This window comes from Bolinopsis microptera, chromosome 6 (assembly GCF_026151205.1).
Source record: "Bolinopsis microptera isolate Bmic1 chromosome 6, MBARI_Bmic_1.0, whole genome shotgun sequence".
NCBI lineage: Eukaryota > Metazoa > Ctenophora > Tentaculata > Lobata > Bolinopsidae > Bolinopsis > Bolinopsis microptera.
The window spans coordinates 16,600,752-16,623,986 of NC_087077.1; the positions used below are offsets into that span (position 1 = coordinate 16,600,752).

General features: G+C 37.7%; 2 protein-coding genes across 2 annotated transcripts in view; both read left to right on the top strand.

Annotated features, from left to right (window-relative positions):
• The first annotated feature begins 580 nt into the window (after positions 1-580).
• Positions 581-23,235, top strand: part of LOC134817140 (uncharacterized) — a 32,218-nt gene continuing 9,563 nt past the window's right edge. Inside the window, exons 1-7 of the mRNA XM_063826262.1 lie at positions 581-804; positions 4,263-4,400; positions 5,876-6,040; positions 6,235-6,343; positions 6,605-6,719; positions 7,263-7,342; positions 11,903-12,076. Of these exons, the coding sequence (XP_063682332.1) occupies positions 592-804; positions 4,263-4,400; positions 5,876-6,040; positions 6,235-6,343; positions 6,605-6,719; positions 7,263-7,342; positions 11,903-12,076 (994 nt within the window). The 5' untranslated portion in view covers positions 581-591. The remainder of the gene's footprint in view (positions 805-4,262; positions 4,401-5,875; positions 6,041-6,234; positions 6,344-6,604; positions 6,720-7,262; positions 7,343-11,902; positions 12,077-23,235) is intronic.
• The window catches only part of LOC134817139 (forkhead box protein K1-like), a 63,998-nt gene continuing 48,199 nt past the window's right edge, over positions 7,437-23,235 (top strand). Inside the window, exon 1 of the mRNA XM_063826260.1 lies at positions 7,437-7,454. The gene's annotated coding sequence lies outside the window, so the exon portion shown is untranslated. The remainder of the gene's footprint in view (positions 7,455-23,235) is intronic.

Genomic DNA, 23,235 nt, shown 5'->3' on the forward strand with positions numbered 1-23,235 from the left:
TCAGGGGGGCGCAAAAAGCTGTAGGGACACAAAAAATTTTAGGGGGGGGGCACTTTTCGTCACTGAGCGGGGGGCGCCAACAGGCAAAGTTACGCCACTGAAGTAAGGTAATGTTACAAGATATAAAAACTTTATAAAATGAATCAATCAAAAAGGGGTGGCTCAAGAGCTACATAAATATTTGTTCTATTTTTTATCATAGTAAAGTAAAAAGTATAGTAGTTTAATTGAATCCCCCGTTCAGCGTGTTATTTTGAGTTAACCCCTGTTAATTTGGTTATTTGAATGTTATGCTGAAGTTTTCCCAGGATCACCTTTTATCGTTTTAGTGATAATGAGTAACAGGGGGAGGGGTTGGGATGTGGCCACCAAATCTTCGTTTAAATCTGGAATAATTTTCCACTGAAATCACACGTTTACAAACACAATATTTTAGGGATGTTATTGGTCAATCACCTAATTTGTTCAATTTTACATATTTTGTACTTTGTTAGTATACATATAATATACCTTAATTATAAGGGTAATAATGCTGACCTACTAATGCGACTGTTATTAAAATTAATTCTCACTAAAATACTTAGGACAAACATGGACGCTATCATTATGATTAAGTACATCGCATTGTTGGGAGGTGTCATTCTTCTAACCATTCCTTTGATAAGCAACTACTCTTCCACATCTACATCTAATTTACCTCAAATAAGCAGATCTCATAAACATGGGACCATCCTCTTCTTCAAGGAGTTATTTGATGAAGATCAGAAAAATCAGCTAAGAGAGTTGCGTTCAGCATTATTTGGAGTAAGTGATATTCAATTTTTCATTGATTCTTTTTTAAATACTGCATTGTGATTTCGAGTTATCTTGAATTAAAATCGAAATGGATAACATGCTTAAATTGAATAACTTAATACATAATATCAAGATAGTTACGGGTATCGGCCTTACAAAATGACACGAAAAAGGAGATGGCTCTGACATGCACAAAAATGAGTTTTGTTCATGTTTTATTATCCAGATAGGTAGTTCAACAGGTATATTTTTCTTACCAGGGGTTGATTTGATTGAAAAACCGTAAATTTTGCGATGAAAATTGTCATCTTTGAAATCTTCCAAAAAAACATGCCTTACAAAAAGACAATTTCGTCACGGCTGTCATTTTTTAACAGCAGCCTATAGAAATTTGATTTCACCTAGGACAGTTAGATAAATATAATAGATTGAAGATTAGAATAGCTTTTACAGGAAAAAGGATGATTAAAAAAAGTTGGGCAATTTCGCGTGAGATAGTGCCTTACAAAATGACAACCCAAAACGGCATCACTTCAAATCCGATTTGGGAAAAAGTTTCATTATTCTTTCACGTGTCTTACTGTTAGATATATATGTTGTTTATATTATACCAGTTCTGTTTTTACTAGAATATATTAAAAAAGGAACATTTTTTATACTTTAAAAAAATTATAAAAATGTCATTTTGTGAGGCGTAAAAATCATTTTTTGTTTTCATACTTGAACACAGTATTTGGTTATATTTGATATTTTCTATGACTGGATAGATCACTTTTCAGTGTTTAGTTAACGTTTGACATGTTTTAGGAGTTGTTATTACTCTCTGCTTTCACAAAATAGAAGCTTTATTTCGTTGAGTTTTGAAATCAGAGTTTGAAATCAAAGAGTTTGAAATCAAAGTTTTGATATCAGAACTGCACTTTTTTAATGCTACTTGATTGTTAACTGTCAGATTATGATTATTTTTAACTCCTTCTTGTATTGACTGTTTCTGATCCATTTTAGATGATGAAAGTAATTCAATCTGAAACATTGTCATTTTGTAAGGCTTTTCGGTGTCATTTTGTGAGGCATTTTGATCAAAATTGATGATCAAACAAACACATTTAGGCTCATCATAAGCTTACTGGGTTTAAGAATACCAATAATTAGGCGAGGGGCATCCAATATAAATATGCCATCTTTGTATCATAAAATAAAACTGTCATTTTGTGAGGCATAACACTGTCATTTTGTGAGGCTAGGTCATTTTTTTGTCATTTCTTCTACCAAAGTCACTAAATCAGTTTTTTTATTTGACCAGATTAGTCTTTGATTGACATAAGTCATGGTAGTACCTGGTTTTCTGGGGTTAAATTCTAAACTTTGGTCTCCATTCTGGGTAACAGTTAGGCGGGGCAATGACTGAACAGGAAAAACGTCCATATTTATGTAAGAAATATAGATTCTATGTCATTATCATTCCTTGGGAAGTGTTAATTAATGCTTTTTCTTTCATACAGTAAAAGGAATAGGGTTCAATGTATGGGGAACCTAAGCTACAGCATGGTCTATGTGGGCTGTCATTTTGTGAGGCCTGTCATTTTGTAAGGCCGATACCCGTATTAAATTTATTATTAAAGGAATGTAAAATACAACTTTTAGTTTAACTGAAAACCTTTTTCATTTAATACATAATATTACAGAAATGGTAGAACTAATATATAATTATAATCGAAATTGCTTTTCTATTGAATCAACATTCAGCACTGTTCCAGGACTATATCATAGAGTAAAAGCCACTCATAACCGTTAAAAGCATGTCCATTTGATTCTTCTTGGTCGATCTTGCTTAATATTGTACTCCCTAATAACATTACATGTGTTGCAAACATGCAGGTTAGAATACAGTTCTTTGTTAGAATAACTATCCACAGGCTGTGTAACATGACACAGTACACACTCCACCACACACAGCACTGGGGATCTATCTATCACGTGACTGTAAACCCGATTATGAATGTCATACTCACTTCCGTCTCTGTGTGCTTTCCCTGAGTTCACTTTGCTGTGTCGGTGTGAGATTGTGGTGAAGTAGGTGGAATCGTGAGGTATCAGACTGGTGCTGTAGTCTGTGAACTGTGTCATGGTATCTTGTTTTCCGTTAAAAAGGACTTCTCCTAACTCGATCAAAAAGGAAAAATGCTTGTTGAAATATTCAACCACCAGTATTTCACTGTCTAATCCTCCCATTTTGTTATCTAGATAGTATCTAGAGCACTCGTTTATATCAAACAATTGATCTCGTAGTATAACCTTGACTATCCGACCATCCCTCTGCACTGCCTCCATGGGTAGTGCTACTCGTGACCCCACCTGCCCTCTTAGAACCAGCTCCATTATCTGCAAATCCAGAACATTGTCCAATGTGAGGTTGTGTCTTCTCAAGAGGCAGTCAGCAAGATCTCTGCAGTCAAACACCACCTTTTTTATTAGAGAGTGCTGAAGAAAGGAGCTTAGCGATGATAGGTGCGAGGATGTGACTATGTAGATAATTCGTTCTGGAATCATTATTCCCAAACCTTGCAACTTTCCTGGAATGTTTTGGTAGATCAATTATAATGTGTGATAATTAAATTTTTGATTCGTATTTTATCACAAAAGTACATGATCTGGAGAAAAACTTACCTAATCTATTGAGAGAAGGTACACCAAGACCAGCAATGTAGACATATTTAGCGTCTTCAGCCCACCTTTGACACCTAAGCTCCTCAAGCCTGACTGCTAACTGTTTCACCTCACTTAATGTGGACACCCATTTCACTGGCAGATCTGAGATCATTTCACTCGAACATTTCACTCGAACATATTATAGTGGTAGTTTTCAACAATTTCCGCCCACTTTTAGTTTTACAACGTAATTTAAGAAATCACGTCTCAAGCAATCATGATACAATCATACTACACAATACACATGAAAGTAAAATACGGAGTACAGAAATGACAGTAGTTACTTAGTAGGTTACTCTTATAACGCTCTTTAGTTCCTAGTACTTGTTTTGATGTTGAAAGCTATTGTTTCTCAAAATAAGTTGATTATCGCCATTGTTTCCGTTATTAAAGAGGCAGGAAATTGATGAGTGGCTATATTTTGGTATACTACTATAATAAAAGTCTGAGGTTTCGATAGGAGTTACATAATTAAATTGTTAATGCACATCATATTATCAGAAACGCATGTTTGTTAGGGCTAGAGGTAAGCACTCAGTATTCGAGGGATGAATAAATATTAATATGCGTTAAAGTAAACACTTTGAAGTTAGATTGGCTGCACGGCTTAGTGAATAACCTGTTACTCCCTACTAGCACGGTATTTTGGTGTTTTACTATGTTTTACGTATCGAACTATCCGATTATCACATCATATCACAAAACATTTAAAACAGATGATTTACTACTTTTTTTCTGTAAAAGTTCACATATTACAGGGTTACTGGAGGTATTATGATCATGAACATACCCCGAAAGATGGTATTTCATGGCAACTACCAGTTGACGCAGCTCTACTATCCCAATCTCCGTTCTGGAATCTTCTCAACGAAATTATTCCTGATAATGAGAGTCAGGTAAGACCGTCAATTTACCTTAATTCCCAAAAATTTGGGCGACAAAAATTTGAGCGGGCCTCTCGCCCAAATTTTTTGCAGACCAAATTAATTGCATAAATCTTTTCTGTCTGCTAAATTTTTTGCTAACCAAACTTTTGGCATTTGGCCTGTGGCCCTGAAATCTATAGAAAGATGGCTTTGTCTTCATATCCAAGTGAAATAATATTTGAAATTTTAGTTTTCTAATCTGTCATTCATGGCTTGACCAAGTAAAAAGGCTTATATTTTAAATGAACAGAAATAACTGGAATAGCTAACAGCTACTAATAAAACAAATGGCTAGAGGTACGGATAGCTAGAGGTTTAAACAAGATCTGCAAATGGATTATCATCCACCGTAAAGTCTGATCTACAAGCATCAGTTATACCCGACTTCTCAAAGCCTTTCCTTATGTCATCTGGCCTCCCTTTTAAATATACAAAAAGTTCGTTCATCCAACGAGCGTGTACTTCACGGATCACTGTCAAGCGGGTATCAATTTTCGCATTGTCTGATGAAACTCCTCCATTGATCTGACACACTATGTTTTTCGCGTACCAATCTTCGTACTTATTGCGCATGAATTTCTTAGCCAGTCCATTGATAGATATGTCCAGGGGATGTAGATGATGGGTCATATTAGCTGGAACTTTCTGTAGGATGCAGTTGTTGGCTGTCATCAGATCTTTTATTGTCTTTGTGTGTTGGGCCGGAAACACATCTGATATCAGTAGCGCTTTCTGCTCAGGGTTGTTGATGGAGGCTCGAACTGATTCTATGTGGGGAAGAAGGATTTTCTCAAAGAACTGGACACTGGTCAAACCTTTCGACCATCTGGTGAGGCGTCATAATGATAATTGTATGTGAAAGGGGTATGATAAGATATGCTGAGTGTAAGTAGACTAAACTATCTGATTGAGAGACTAAATATCACTATTGTATATCTATCATTTTGTACTGTGCCATCATCACTGTATTTTTTAGTAGTTACTGGGCAGATCGTAAAGTTCATAATGTGAAACAACTCAGACTACCACCTACATGCTTAAAATTGAAAGCAAAATGACTGGAATAATAAGGAATAATAATGTACTAAGGCAAATATCTAACTGAAATTTTAGTGGAAAATTGTTCATTTTTCGAAGAATTTGTGCCCAAATTTTCGGTCGCCCAAATGAGTTCAAATTTTCTGCCCAAATTTTTCGGGCTCAAATAAATTGTGCTCAATATAATGGCACACAAATTTTTGGGAACTAAGGTAATTTCGAATGACCGTTAGTCTGGGGGGCGGGGGGGGGGCAACCTCATGCCCCTTGCCCATTTATTCCACAACTTTTGGTCAAATGGACATGGGCATTACTGTTTTTAAGACTTTCCCATTGGGTAAATCCTTAAAAACAGCGAAAACTTGAGTTGTGATGAAAATAAACATAACAGTGTATTATACCACCAGGGTTCCTCAGAGCACGTGGACGCGCGAGCACGTGTGCTGAGACGTGGAGATAACGTGAAGATACACTCCGTGTGCAATGAGCAGGAGTCTGGGTATACTATTGTTCTGTTTCTCTCCCAGCTTAAGGATAGGAACGATTACGGGGAGGTCCTCTTCTTTCAAGATGTGAGTAGCTGATCACTGGTCACGTGGGCGTGTTTATCATGTTACATAATATAATAGTAGATAGTTATGTACAATGTACATTGTACATTTTTAAACTTATAAGTACTGTATTTCACTATACCGCTTTTAAGTAACCATATTCATTTTTAAGTTTTTCAATACGACTGATTTCGTGAAATAACTCCAAACACCAGAATGATGTGCACACAACCCTACAACCTAAACAGTACAGTGTACTGGTGTGGTCCTGTAGGATACCCTACCAGTTCCAATATCCGTCCATATCTACCGGCTTCGGTCAAGGTAATAACTTGGTCCATATTTAGCTCTGTTCATTTTGTAGGAAGATTAAACCAAATAAATCTTATATTATTAACTGATAATTTTAAATCAAATTTGATTTATCCATTCTGCAACATTATATATAATATCGAAGTTATTTATTGTTTCAAATATAAATAGAAGCTGAAACCCTCATTTCAGTGCCACACGTTTGTCCTTATCTTATTTTATCTCTCCCTTATGATCTCCCTGACAATAATCAATATCCCTTATCTCTATCAGTGTTACTCCAGATAACAATGTACAATACAGTTGATGTGAAGCCCGCTTATCTTCCTCACTCAGTCAAACATTTCCCTATTTTCCAAGGAGTTGACGCTATCAACAAAACTTTCAGGTAAATTTACTACTAAAGTAAGTAAAATTGTACACAGATATGTGTATATATCGCTTAAATTTATTTTTAACAACACATTTACATGGCAATATGTTATGCAGATCTGCCTGAACTGGCGTCTGGGATGACCATAATATATTTGAAATTTCATTTGTCTCAGAAGCACTGCAACCATCATCTACCAACACTTTAATTTAAGATAAAGGTCACAAACAGTGGTGTCAGAATTTATATATAAATTAATGCGATATATCGCATAACCTACCAGCAATTAGATATTTTTAATTGACTAATAGTAATACAGCTGTTGGAGAGTAAGTACGAATAGTAGGAACAGTGATAGATTACAGGACAAACGGCATCAGGTGTTCATACCTTATCAGAACAATACAAATTATTGTATAAACATGGTGCAGTTAATTGAGTTGAGATAGTTAAATGTACTGAGGGTATTTCAAAGAGGCTGTACTCACCGTGCACGTGATGTTACATCCCATTTCTCCCTTTGTTCCCTTCAAAGAGTGAAAACTTCTGTAATTTCAGGGCAGAAGATCACGTGACTACTGTGGAACACACGGCTCTAAACCGACCAATCTACGTGCTGGATAATCTGTTCAGAGAGGGTAAAACTAAATTCTAAATTCTATTTATTAGGGATTTAGTGTGGATCTATTTTATAATAATATGGACATTGTACATTAATACTTTCAACACTACTATATAACAAATAATTTGAGGGATGGAGCCAAAGAATGTACCCGAAGGGGCGTCGACACGAAGCAAAGTGAAGATGAGCCCCCCAAAGGAGGATTCTACTATCAATGTTCCAAAGTCTGAAGAGAAATATTGTCAGTGCGAAGATTACATTCCGGAGCAGCTTTCAGTAGAGTGTGAATCCTGTAAACTTTACTGGCATCTGAGTTGTGTCGGCTTGACAGGTTTAAAGGAGGAAATGCTTCAACTTCTTATCAACTGGAAGTGTCCGTATTGTTTCGTGGTACCCAACACCTCACACGACTCTGTTGAAAACAGAGCAATCAGGGCTATCCTCAAAGAAGAGATCAAGCTTATTACACCAGCTCTGACAAACTCTCTCAAAGAAGCCCTCAAAGGGAGCGCAGAGAAAACAGTTGATATTAAGCTGTTCGTCTCTATTCTGAGGTAACAGCACAAACCCAGAAGAAGGTTCTCGATGACATGAGTCGTGAACAAGCTTCTAAAACTGTTATTTCGGAAGTGCAAATGAAGATGCACACTGATACATTTGAGCGAAACAAACGAAAACTCAATCTGTGTGTGCTCAAGGTTCCAGAAAGCAAAAAGACTACCTCTAAGCAACGCCAGGAGGACGACTCCAAGTTCTGCAGGGAGACCCTAAAGATTAAGAAGGACGACATGATTAGTTGCCATCGCTCTGGCAAGCTTGATGCTGACAAGCCAGATCACCGTCGCCCGCTCATCATCCAGACACGAGATGAAGAGTCAGTAAATTTCTACGCTGACCATGGTAAGGGCTGGAAAGAGTCAACTTATTGGATCAACTTGGACCTCTGCAAGGCAGACAGAGATATTCGTTTTTTAGCCAGAAAGGAGAGGAAGAAGAGGCAGGAGGAAGCGAAGAAAAGAGAGACAGAGAAGATGAAGGAGGAAGCAAAGAAAAGAGAGCCAGAGAAGACAGAGGACAAAGCGGAGGCCGCAGTGCCCAGCCGTTAAATATTTTTTATACCAATGCTAACGGCCTATTTAATAAAATTGATGAACTAAAATGTATTTTATCAATGTATAAATCTATTGAGGTAATTTGTGTAACAGAAACTCTTTTTAGTAGTGATATATTAGATGCCGAAATTTATATTGAAGGATTTAGTATGATTAGAAAAGATAGAGATTTTAGAATTGACAATTCCACTGGCAGTATAAGTGGTGGAGGAGGCTCTATAATTTATGTTAAAAACTGTTGTAATGCTTCACTAGTGAACTCTTTTTTAAAGGCACCGGATTCTTTAGCTGTTAATATCAACACATCAGGTGGACTGATTAGTATTTGTTGTATTTACAGATCCACTTCATTGAATTTAGAACAGAATAATGCGTTAATATCTTGTATCAAGAGCATCTGTAGTGAAAGGAATGATTTTGAAACACTCCTTTTAGGAGATTTTAATTTACCAAATGTTTTATGGGAAACTGGTAGCATAAATAGTAATATTGCTAGCAAGAACCAGTTTTTAGTTACTCAACAGAAATTCATGGATGTTTTCAATGACAGTGGTTTAACTTGGTATTTCACCAACGAGACAACTAGAAGACGGCTTGTGAAGGATACTCTCAAGGAGAGTCTTCTTGATCAGGTCTTGTATACAAATGATGCTCTTGTCAACGGTTGTAAGATCGTTTCTCCGCTTGGTAAGAGTGATCATGTTGGGATACTTGTCGAACTAGTTGTTTCGCCGGATACTAGCAAATGTTTAAAAGAGAAGATTATCAAACCTATATGGGGTAAGATTTCCTCTGAAGAGTTATTAAATTTTAGTTTGAAAAATATCGACTGGGATTATAGTTCTACCAATGATGTTCAAGATATGTGGGCTGAATTACATGGTAAACTGGAGACTGTTGCTGCAGCTGTTCCGACTGCTTCGGTTTATCTCGACAACAGACCTGTCAAGTTGCCATGGAGTACATCTGCACTTAAACGAATGAGAAAGAATAAAGATAAAGCATGGGCTGAGTTTGATATTAATCCATCTGATGTTAATTTTAGTTATGCAAGTAGCAAACAACATACTTATGAAGTAGCAGAAATTAAAGCTAAAGTTAACTATGAAAAGAAAATTACATCTAATCTGAAGCAGAATTGTAAGTCTTTTTACTCTTATTTACGAAATAAACGGCAAATTAAATCAAGTGTGGTTTCTTTAGATAGAGGAGATGGTACACGCACAGATAGTTCGACTGAGTCAGCTGAGGTACTCGCAAGTGCCTTTAGCTCTGTTTTTGTGCGTGAACCACCTGGCCCTCTCCCTAAAACTGAGAATTTAAGACCTGACAATGAGAGTATTGATGATATTGATGATATGGAAGTCAACAGTTCTGATATAAAAAAGCAACTTTTAAAGCTTAACATTTTTAAGAGTTCTGGTCCGGATGGTGTTCATCCGAAGTTGTTGAAATCGCTAGCTTATGACAACAATTTTGTTGAAGCATTAACTAAATTATTTCAAAAGTGTTCAGATACAGGATCTTTACCTGCAGTGTGGAAATCTGCATCTGTTGTAGCATTGTTTAAAAAGGGTATTAAATCGGACCCCTTAAATTATAGACCAGTTTCATTAACTTGTATTTTGTGCAAAGTGTATGAAAAGTTGGTGAGAGCACATGTTTTAAATTTTCTAGAACATCGAATTTCGAAGCATCAGCATGGATTTGTTAAGGGTAAATCGTGTTTATCTAATCTTTTAGAGACATTTGATGACATTCTTGACATTTTAGATGAAGGTGCCCCGGTTGATCTTCTATACTTTGATTTTAGTAAGGCATTCGACACAGTCCCCCACTTTAGACTTCTGTCTAAATTGGAAGGCTTTGGTGTCAAAGGAAAGGTTTTAGATGTTATTAAAGATTTTCTGACAGACAGGACTATGAGGGTTTCTGTAGAAGGACAATGGTCCGAGGTTAAACATGTTTTATCTGGTGTTCCTCAGGGGTCAGTTCTAGGCCCTCTCCTATTCATTCTGTATATTAATGATTTGCCTGACCTTGTAAAAAATAAGATAAAGTTATTTGCTGATGATCTTAAATTAATTGGTAATGCAGCTAACCACGGTAGTGTTGCTGAAGATATCGAAGAATTAGAAGTTTGGGAAAGTATTTGGCTTTTACAATTTAATCCTGCCAAGTGCAAAGTAGTGCACATAAATTTTAACAACAATCCTAATTTAAATTATAAGGTAAATGGTATAGAACTTGAAGTATCTGCACAGGAAAAAGATTTGGGGGTTATTACCCATAACTCCCTGCTTTGGAACGAACAGATCAAAGCATGTATCGCTAAGGCAAATCGTATGATTTGTTGGATTGTAAGGAATTTAGTTATTAGAGAAAAGGTTGTTATGATTGCTATATATAAAGCTTTAATAAGACCTCATCTTGAGTATTGTGTCCAATTGTGGAATCCACCTGCGGCTCATGGAAGTTGGGGGACTGTTTTGGAGCTGGAGAGCGTCCAGAGGCGGTTTACCCGTCTGATTGATGAGGTGGGTACTCTTCCATACAGCCGTAGACTGGAAATCCTCAATTTGACAACGCTGGCAGAGCGGCGAATACGTGGGGATCTTATTGAAGCTTTTAAGGTTATTAATGGTATGACTGATTATGGTTCAGACTTGTTCAGACCAAGCAGATCAGGTCTTAATCTGGTTTCATCCAATAGATGTAGTAAAAGTGTGACAAAAGTCAAGAATATCCAGAAGTCTTTTCTCCCGGAGCGAGTTATTCCATATTGGAACAAACTCCCTCCGGACGTCAAGAACTCTGTGACAGTTTTAGGTTTTAAAATTAAATTAGAAGGATATAAGATAGATATGATTTCTAAAAGTATTACAAATGATTGCTTTTTTTGGAATGTTTCTAATGAAGTTTTAATAAGAATTGAGGGAGCCAGTTATGTCAGTAATAAAGAGAAACATAACAATTATCTTTGGTTCCATCCTTATGTGGCAAAGAAGCGTTTTATAAATCTTTATTCCACTGGGAAGTTTTTAAAATAGGATAATGTTTTTGATGAAATTGTTTTTAAATATTGTATTTGATAATTAATTAATGTTGGTGGGGAAATATTTATTATATATTTTTTCACACAGTGCGATGATAGTCTGTAGACATTTGTGATGATGTGATGTCATAAATTTTACTTTACTTTACTTTACTTTACATGATAGTCAGCTAGTGACTGAATAGATAAACTATTTTAAAGATTCTACTTCAAGACTTACATTATTTATTATAAAACTTTATTCAAATAAATAATTGTATAAACAAATTAAAAATCTGATAAGTAACCTACTAAAACTAAAATAACTTTCTCCACTTAGGTCTGTCTTGGGCTAAAAAAAATCAAATTATAAATGTCTCTCAAGACTTACAACACACTTTAACGGAATTCCTTCACGATCTCTTCTCAGATATGCTAGTTGAGCTGCGTGAACACCTGTACATGTCGTCACAGTATTACTACGACGACAGTGACGACGAGGGGGAGACGGACAACGTGCAGTGGATCAGTGGTCACCGTACCAGCGAGTTTGTGAAGTCAGAAATGTGGGCAGTTGTCAACCAAACCCTTAATCAGATAACAGGTAACTTTAGTTGTTTAATATTTAGTTATTTGTATTGAATATTTGTATCTTTTAAATGTATTGATAATAACCAGATAGGAGAGCGACCGAAAATGGAAACAAAATATACAATTTAATAACTAAAACTAGATTTTATTAAACAATAAACAGTAAGTTCATAAAACCACTCTTAGAATGTCGAGTAATACTAGAGCTGAATACAAATTTGCCTATAGATTATCAAATTTCACAATTATTCAGAAATGTTCAGATTATAATTAACTGTTTAAAGGTTAAGATAAGTTATTTAATTGTGGAAAATGGCGTGTCTGATATATGAAAAACCACAAGAAATTTAAAGAATAGGCGGCTCAGTCTTGCTGATATCAATTTGTCTGACTTCTACCTCGTGTCATTAGATCCATTGTTCTCGATGGCCGTCTAACTCTTCTTTTCTCGTCATCTCTCGCTGAAAAGAGATATGACTAGAAACGTCGAGCACATAATACAAACCTAACAAAAACTGTGTTTAAATTAAATGGCAAGAAGGGGGAGGGGTTTGGGAGGGGACCGAGGGGTGAGTTGCCCTATTCCCTACCTGTTCTCAAAGAGACTGGAAGAAGAGACTGGAACTTTATTTGGATGAATCTCCGGAAACTTTCTATCGTCACAGTGTAAATGTAAACGTTGCACATCACGTATATCGACAGCAAGAAAATTGCTATTCTATACAGATGAAATTGGCACGTGTCCGTTTTGACGAAATGTTTCCAGACGTAGCAAACAAACAAGGGCGAAATAGAGATCAGATAAAATATAGCGGTAAAGGAAACCGCCATGGCTCCTATAAATGAGGGAACTCTTCCTCGAACTCTTCTGGCAGATTTTCTAGCTTTAGCTAGATACATCAGAGTGGGAATTGTGGTACAAATGACAATGATGAACGGAGAAAAAATCATTATGAAGGAGAGGACTAGCGTTATCTTGCTCCATGTTTCGGTTACGTAACGACAAGAATAAATCCTGTAGTCGAACTCCACGTCATTTGTACCAATGATGTGGAGGTATGCCGGGTACATAAGAAAGTAAATCCAAATGATGCCGCATATCATATGGGCCCTTTTCCTGGTCCAATTTCCTGCTCGGAATGGATATCTTAGTACCATCAGTTTGGATGAAGTCAGTACTGCGATGAAGCTCGTGCCTGCATAGAAAAGGACAGGGTTGGAATAAGCTGAAAGAGGACACAAAGAATCTCCCAGTACCCATGAATTGGAAATCAATGAGATGATTCTAGGAAGAATACGAAGAATAACGACAGCTAAATCCGATACAGCTATGTGCTGCATTGTTGTGGCTACGAAGGCATGAAGTTTCAAAGCGTTCTTCTGGTGAGATGCATAGAGGATGAGAGTATCTCCGATGAGAGTTGATAGAAACACGAAGATGTGATAGGCAAGCCACAAGTATCTCTCAACATAACTGTCCGTTCCAAATGAGGTGTGCTCGTTTGAGATTATCATCTGAGGCTCTGGTCTTCGTTATGAATCCGATTGAGCAAACAACGTTTTTAAGTAGCTGGCTTTAAAGTAAAGATTGCTGAAAAGCGTTAAATTTAAATCCCGCAGGAAACAATAACTTTTGCATTCACAGCTAAGTAAAATAATGAACTAGTGATGTAATGATTGCCTACGTTACTGAGATATTTCGATCGAAGAAGTAGCAAGAAATACGCAAAGTGGCGGCATACAGTTTTTGTAAAATTTAACGTATCCCACGATACTGCTGAGATATACGCTTATACTGTTAACACGAACACAAAAGTTTATCAAAAGAAATCTACAGAAATAATTGTTTCATTGAATTGGTATCTTTTCATGATATCCGACGAAACCTTTGTCTAGTAATGATGTTATGCCTTCTGAGGAAACTGTTGCTATCAGAGATGAACAGTAACCATAGTTTATCATGATCTAGACAATGCTTATTTTCATGGTGGCATCATGAATACAGCGTGATCTCGTACGATCTCAAACGTGATCTCTTACGTGATCTCGCTTAAATGGACGTTTCGTCATCAAGTTGGATGTTTTTTTACTCTTACTTCCTCAGGGTCATCCGAAGTCTCTGAAAAGAGAAATTTTAAGCGAGGCACCATATTAAATATCATCTAAAATTAATTGTGTGATCTACCTATCATGGTGATATTGTTTTAAACAATTTCAATTTACAGTGAACCCTCAAATCCGGGCCAAGTTCGTGCCAGCCAGCTGGTCCGGCATTAATCTACATGAATAGATTTAAATGAATAGATTGCTCACCTTGCATAACTGCCGAGTTTTACGGACTGGTTGAAATGACCGGATCTTTAGCCGAAGAAATCTCCGGAAATTTCGTATTGTGAGCGCGTATATACAAGTTGGACACAACGTTAAGCAACGACAAGAAAATACCAATTCTAAGCATATGAAAGTTAAACGGACTCTTTGGCTCATTTGCATGTTTGAAAAACTTGTTACGGATAGTGAAAACTGTCATGGTCGTAGCCGAGACAAGGTAGATAATGGCCGTGAGGGCCACAGCCAATGTTCCTTGCCATGGATCTCTTCCTCTAAGGGGTCGTTCACATATTATTACGTAATCAATATTTTGGCAATTTTTACCCCCCCCCCCTCCGTTATCAACCGTAATCAAGACCGAACCCCCCCCCCCCCCCCTATATTACGTAAATCAAGGTTTGACCCCCCCCCCCCCCCCCCCCCCCCCCCGTAATAATTTTATTACTGATTTAATTTTATTACTGATTTAATTTTATTACTGATTTAATTTTATTACTGATTTAATTTTATTACTATCTATTACATGTTCATGTTAAGCCATTTATTTATTAAAAGCTATCACAACAGATTAATGAATGAAATAATCGCAAAGCACTTACTAAACGAAAATTGGTTTAAAACACGAAATTTTGATTACATAATTAACGAAAATTGTCCAATTGGTATTTCGAAAATCGGTGAAAAATTAAACTTTTGATTACGTAATCAACGACCAAACCCCTCTCTTCATCATGCTGCATCCTGAATAATGTGAAATTGTTGAAATTGCCCATCAGTCAGTCATTATCAACCAGCAAGCTAGTTTAAGTTTAGAGACTGAACGACTCCGTTATGTGGGAAACACTGTTGTAAGGATCGCCAATTACAATGAGACAATCCAAACTGTGGTAACCACCCATCGTATCACTATCAACTGGGACTACATGAGTATGGTGACTTAATAGTAAAAATATGGTAGGAATTATTTCCATTCATCAGCTAATATCTTTGGGAATATATTAGTTGCGAAAAAGGGTTTTGAGTATACCTATCTGAGTGAAACTGAAAAGCACTAAAGCAGCTGTGGTTGTTTGAGTCAGGCCGTTGTAACCACATTTATATATAACTACATATTATAATATATACACAATAATATATTTATACAATAATCTGCAGCTGGGCAGAGTAAGGACTATGGTTGTTTTCCCTCTAGATTACAGCTAGGTAGCTATAGTGACTAGTGTGAGAGTGTCTTAAAATGACAGTATTACATTAAAACAAAGAAATATTACTATCGCCTCTTTGTACGGCTATAATACAATTATATTTACAAATAAAACATTCTACAAATAGAAAGATAGAACCCTCGTTTTATGGCTAAGGATCCTATAGCTGGTGGCTGGTGCACTCTACTTAACGATAATTAGTGAACTATATGTCTATGGTTAGCACCTGCAACCAATCTCAAATAGCTATTATGTTGAAATTACACACGCGTAATCATTTAGAAACCCCCCCTCTCCCCTCAATGAGTATGTTATGATATGTGAACAACCCCTAATAGCCGTTTTGAATACTATTTACAGCTATTTTGGAGCATTGGGAGCTGACTTTACTTTTAAACGCCCGTTTAAATCAAGACATAGGAGCTCTGATTAATCCAGTGCTGCCTGTAAAGACAAAGCAGCTCACTGATTACTACTCGGAAAATAGAATTCTATCGTGGCTTGAAATCCAACTTTAACAAAGAATGTTACCTAGATAGCGTCAGTAAATACACAGACTACTAACAACTTCAACAAAGAATGTTACCTAGATAGCGTCAGTAAATACACAGACTACTGACAATCAGAATACCCGACTATAATATAGGTACAGCCTTCTGTTTTTTCTTGCAAAATTCCAAGGTCAAAAATCAATTGTTCCCACAGTCAGACAACGAATGAGTTAAAAAGTTCCAACAAAATCTTTATAACATCATTGGTATTAAAATATTTTCGGACATCTTCAGTACTTAATAAAGATAAGGGTTAATACTCCAATTATATCAGAAAATTATTATTAAAATGTAATGTAAAGGAAATTAAAAGTCAAACGCTCAAAAAAAAATTCCTAGGTTTCGTGTTAATCTGACGTCACTCTGTCTGTTGTGACTTCACTCTGTAGTCTGTCTGTTGTGACGTCACTCTGTCTGTTGTGACGTCACTCTGTCTTTTATGACGTCACTCTGTCTGTTGTGACGTCACTCTATCTATGTTGCGGTAGTTGCATGGAATTGCGAGTTGCTTTCTACAGCTGCTTCAGTTCCTTGAGTATCTTGGGCTGCTGAAATAATATATTCCATTAACTACAGCGATGGTGGAAGCAATGACACTCTTGGTTAACTTTGTAAAATTACTTCAAGGACTTTTCTGTGCTTTCGTCAGTATTCATTCTATAATTATCGTTTAAAAGTACTGTGTAAAATTGAGACATTCATAGTTATTTTATTCATCTAATAAATAAACTGTACACCTGGAAAACCTCTTGAAGAACGCAGAGAAACCGGAACAAATGAAAATATTTTGCATATTTTCAAATGTAGGAACGTCCGGAAACTTCTTATCGTGAGCGCGTAGATATAGAAATTAGACATAACGTTAAGCAGCGTCATAAAAACTGCAATTCTATACAGAGTAAACTCAAACGGTCCTGTTGGATCTGGCGCAACAAATTTTCTGCTGATTAAGTAAACAATAATCGGTGTAGCCGAAACTAGGTAGACTATGGCCGTGAGGGCCACAGCCAAAATTCCTTGCCATGGATCTCTTCCTCCGACTCGTCTTGCAGATTCTCTAGCTGTAGCTAGATACATCAAAGTGGGAATTGTGGTGCCGATGATGATCGTTACTGGAACAAAAACAAACACAAAGGAAAGAAGAGATGTTATCTTAGCTGTGGAAATGTAACTGCAGGAATAGGTTTTATACCGGAACATAACATCCCCACTGTCAATGAAATACAAGAGTACCGGATCACAAATGGCGATAATCCAGATGGCGCTGCATATCAGATGAGCTTTACTTCTGGTCCAGTTCGCTGGTCGGAGAGGGAATTTCAGCATCAACAGTTTAGAGGTAGTTAGAACTGCGATAAGATTGGCACCCACTGGAAACATTATACGCATAATGTAACCAGTAGCATAGCACAGAGAGTCTCCTATCACCATGGAGTTGGCGATCAGAGAGATGGATCTAGGGAAGGCACGAACTAGGGAGGTTATGATGTCAGATGCGGCTATGTGCTGGATTACTGCGATTATTACTTGGTGAACTTTAAAAGCGTCCTTCTGGAAAGATGCGTAGAGGATGACAGTATCTCCAATGAGTGAAGACAGGAGAACGAAGATGTGATAAGCAGTCCATGAGTACCTCTCTGCATTATTGTGCATCCCGTATAGCGTGTAGTTACTTGTAGTGATCATTGGAAATTCGGGTCTTTCTTGCTTTCTCGTGTCATAGCTTGCTAGGTAGCAAGAGAGTGTAAAGGGTATGCAGCAACAGAAGAGAGCTCAATAAGAGTAGAGTAGTAGTAATAGAGTTGTAGAGAGCTGAACTTTAAAAGTAAAGTCAGCTCCCAATGCTCCAAAATAGCTGTAAATAGTATTCAAAACGGCTATTAGGGGTTGTTCACATATTATAACATACTCATTGAGGGGAGAGAGGGGGTTTCTAAATGATTACGCGTGTGTAATTGTAACACAATAGCTATTTGTAAAACTGATTGTGGAGGAGGGAGGGGGTAACAATTAGCAAGGGATTACGCAATATAATATATATATGTGGAGTGTGGACAACCCCTTTCCATTCAAAATGGCTACTAGCATTCAAAATGGCATTCCAAAAGAGGATTTTCTCATTAAAACGTTTCAAAAAACAAATTCCCCTGCAATCAACCCCCATATCCACAAAGTTGGCAAACCCACCAGATATCTGGGAGGAAATTTGGGAAGAATGAGGAAATTTTTGGCATCTGAGAGGAAATTTCTTGGTTAGCGACTGACAATTGCAGTCCGCAAAGAGCAGTTCAATCATTGGGTATCGAGAGGAAATTTTTCCTCTCTAAATGACTTAAAATTCGTGCCATCTTTTATTTTAATTTGTCCAATGTTTTGAATCAAAAATATTACCGAGTGTCTAATCAACTACTTTGAACCTTCTCTATTGATATCCTATTGGTTTAGCATATAATGCAGTTAAAAATTTTCAGGGGCTGTGCCCCCTGCGCCCTTAAAATATTACTTATAACCACTTGTGTCTAATCAACTGTTTGAACCTTCTGTATTGATATCCTATTGGTTTAGCATATAATCCAGTTAAAATTTTCCGGGGGCTGAGCCCCCGAGCCCCTGCCGCAGTAGCCTCGGAGCCGGCGCTTCGCACCGACTCCTCGCCCACCCCTTTTAAAAATCCTGCGCACGCCCCTGTTGGGAAAGTAACTTAGCCGCTGCGAGCGAAGCGAGCGGGCCACAGCGAGCGAAGCGAGCGGGCCACAGAAGGGTCTGAAAATGGGTTTGGGAGGAAATTTTTAATTATGTGGATACGGGAATCAACCCGACCCATGGAGAGTAAAATATTCACACCTCATGTCATTATGAAAAGTTTTGTATGTCGCTACTCGCTGCAGAGAATGCTGGAGCACTTTTATCAACACTACTCGGAAAATAGAATTCTATCGTGGCTTGAAATCCAACTTCAACAAAGAATGTTACCTAGATACCGTCAGTAAATACACAGACTACTAACAGTCAGTATAACCGACAGCCTTCTGTTTTGTCTTGCAAAATTCCAAGGTGTCATGTTGTGACGTCACTATGTCTGTTGTGACGTCACTATGTTTGTTGTGAAGTCACTCTGTCTGTCGTGACGTCACTCTATCTATAATGTTGCAGTAGTTTCATGGAATTGCGAGTTGCTTTCTACAGCTGCTTCAGTTCCTTGAGTATCTTGGGCTGCTGAAATAATAGATTCAATTAACTACAGCGATGGTGGAAGCAATGACACCCTTGGTTAACTTTGTAATTACTTCAAGGACTTTTCTGTGCTTTTGTCAGTATTCATTCTATAATTATCGTTTTAAAAAGACGTACTGTGTAAAATTGAGACATTCATAGTTATTTTATTCATCTAATAAATAAACTGTACACCTGGAAAACCTTTTGAAGATCGCAGAGAAACCGGAACAAATGAACATATTTTGCATATTTTCAAATGTAGGAACGTCCGGAAGCTTCTTATCGTGAGAGCGTAGATATAGAAATTAGACATAACGTTTAGCAGCGTCATGAAAACTGCAATTCTATACAGAGTAAACTCAAACGGTCCTGTTGGATCTGGCGCAACAAATTTTCTGCTGATTAGGTAAACAATAATCGGTGTAGCCGAAACTAGGTAGACTATGGCTGTTAGGGCCACAGCCAAAATTCCCTGCCATGGATCTCTTCCTCCGACTCGTCTTGCAGATTCTCTAGCTGTAGCTAGATACATCAGAGTGGGAATTGTGGTGCCGATGATGATCGTTACTGGAACAAAAACAAACACAAAGGAAAGAAGAGATGTTATCTTAGCTGTGGAAATGTAACTGCAGGAATAGGTTTTATACCGGAACATAACATCCCCACTGTCAATAAAATACAAGAGTACCGGATCACAAGCGGCGATGATCCAGATGGCGCTGCAAACCAGATGAGCTTTACTTCTGGTCCAGTTCGCTGGTCGGAGAGGGAATTTCAGCATCAACAGTTTGGAGGTAGTTAGAACTGCGATGAGATTGGCACCCACTGGAAACATTATACGCATAATGCAAGCAGTAGCATAGCACAGAGAGTCTCCTATCACCATGGAGTTGGCGATCAGAGAGATGGATCTAGGGAAGGCACGAACTAGGGAGGTTATGATGTCAGATGCGGCTATGTGCTGGATTACTGCGATTATTATTTGGTGAACTTTAAAAGCGTCCTTCTGGAAAGATGAGTAGAGGATGACAGTATCTCCAATGAGTGAAGACAGGAGAACGAAGATGTGATAAGCAGTCCATGAGTACCTCTCTGCATTATTGTGCATCCCGTATAGCGTGTGGTTACTTGTAGTGATCATTGGAAATTCGGGTCTTTCTCGCTTTCTTGTGTCATAGCTTGCTAGGTAGCAAGAGAGTGTAAAGGGTATGCAGCAACAGTAGAGAGCTTAATAAAAGTAGAGTAATAGTAATAGAGTAGTAGAGAGCTGAACTTTAATAGTAAAGTCAGCTCCCAATGCTCCAAAATAGCTGTAAATAGTATTGAAAACGGCTATTAGGGGTTGTTCACATATTATAACATACTCAATACTCATTGAGCTGAGGGGAGAGAGGGGGTTTCTAAATGATTACGCGTGTGTAATTTTAACATTTGTAAAACTGATTGTGGAGGAGGGAGGGGGTAACAATTAGCGAGGGATTACGCAATATATATAACTATCAAGAGTTTAAATTCCCAAATAGTCAGACTGAGCAGGTTAAACTGTAGTAAAACACAGTACGGAGGTGTTAAAACATTTTCATTACTATCTTCAGTAACATCCTGAATCAGAAACTCGGTTAATATCAGTTCCTACAAAGTGTAACATTGGAAATGAAATGACACAACTAAAAACGATATGAATATTCAAAAAAACATAACTCTTGTGCCCCAATGCAATAGAAAACATTTAAGATAAATCCAATAATGGAATCCCAAACGGGTCCATGGCATTGAGCCCCAATGGACGTATAGTTCTTAGTTTCTGAATATAACGGTGTTCATCCACTTCTAGAGTTCTTGGGCTACTATTACTGAGAATTGACACTTAATAAGCCTGGTTGAAATTGTCACGTTGTTTCATGTTATGAACTTCTACAAGGTGTTTACCCATGCTGAATCCGTCGTCGTTTTCTTCAGGGACAAACGTATTGTCCGAAATGAGTTTGTAGTAATGGGCGCGGATGTTCGTATACTCGTGCCCTGAGGGGCTGCACCGTTCTTCCTACATAACACATGTTACAAAGTTGGCAACTGAAGAGTGAAGAGGTATACAACATTGTAGCTGACACATGTACCAGACACTGCTTTGGCTCGCTGTCCATTGACTGTTATTGATGGATTTGGAGATATGATGTTACAGGTACCGCAGTGTCTGCCCCCACATGGTCTTGTGTGAGGTTGGGTTAAGTCATCTGCAAACTGTTTTGCTTTGACTAACTTCCTTCTAAATGATGTTCCAGTACGTCTGACAAATTTGAAGATAGGGCGTGATGTACCGGCTCTAGATGATATTGGGGAGCCTGGGGTGTTTCCACTTGTATGGGAACCAGATAATCCTGAGAAGCTCCTGGTTCTACTGAGTTCTAGTTCCAATCTTTGCACCGATTCTACTAACTCTTGATCACTGCCAAATGTTGAAATAACGCGGACTGCTGGTTCTGGAGACTTTGGTACCAGGACATTGCTGTTTGAGTTGTCCAGTGGTTTGAGACATCTTTCGAAGCCTTTGACCTTTTCACTGATGTTATCTACCATAGTTTTAGGGTAGTTGGATTGGAAGAAAAAGGTTTTTAATTCATCAATTTATTTTCGGAGTCTGTCGTTATCATTGATGATTCGCCGGAGTCTCAGGCATGCACTATAGACTATGCTGCTGAATGTATGGTTCGGGTGGTGGGAACCGAAGTACAGGTAGGAGCGGGCATCAGTCTCTTTAACATGGAGGTCTGTCTGAAGATCACCTGCGGTGTCGAAACAAAATTTGATGTCTAAGAACGACACATAAACATTGTTATCTTCTATGATGTTCTCATCAATGTGGAGGCCAAGTTCTGCTAGCCTTGAGTTGACAGTCGCGATGAATTTTGAAAACTGTCTTTTCGTACCATGGAATACTCCACATATATATAACTATATAATATGTGGACGACCCCTTACCATTCAAAATGGCATTCCAAAAGAGGACTTTCTCATTAAAAAGTTTAAAAAACAAATGTAAATACACTATGTCTGTTGTGACGTCACTCTGTCTGTCGTGACGTCACTCTGTCTGTTGTGACGTCACTATGTCTGTTGTGACGTAACTCAGTCTGTTGTGACGTCGCTCTGTCTGTCGTGACGTCACTCTGTCTGTTGTGACGTCACTCTGTCTGTCGTGACGTCACTCTATCTATATTGCAGTAGTTTCATGGAATTGCGAGTTGCTTTCTACAGCTGCTTCAGTTCCTTGAGTATCTTGGGCTGCTGAAATAATAGATTCCATTAACTACAGCGATGGTGAAAGCAATGACACCCTTGGTTAACTTTGTAATTACTTCAAGGACTTTTCTGTGCTTTTGTCAGTTTTCATTCTATAATTATCGTTTGAAAGTACTGTGTAAAATTGAGACATTCATAGTTATTTTATTCATCTAATAAATAAACTGTACACCTGGAAAACCTCTTGAAGATCGCAGAGAAACCGGAACAAATGAACATATTTTACATATTTTCAAATGTGGGAACGTCCGGAAACTTCTGATCGTGAGCGCGTAGATATAGAAATTAGACATAACGTTAAGCAGCGTCATGAAAACTGCAATTCTATACAGAGTAAACTCAAATGGTCCTGTTGGATCTGGCGCAACAAATTTTCTGCTGATTAAGTAAACAATAATCGGTGTAGCCGAAACTAGGTAGACTATGGCCGTGAGGGCCACAGCCAAAATTCCTTGCCATGGATCTCTTCCTCCGACTCGTCTTGCAGATTCTCTAGCTGTAGCTAGATACATCAGAGTGGGAATTGTGGTGCCGATGATGATCGTTACGGGAACAAAAACAAACACAAA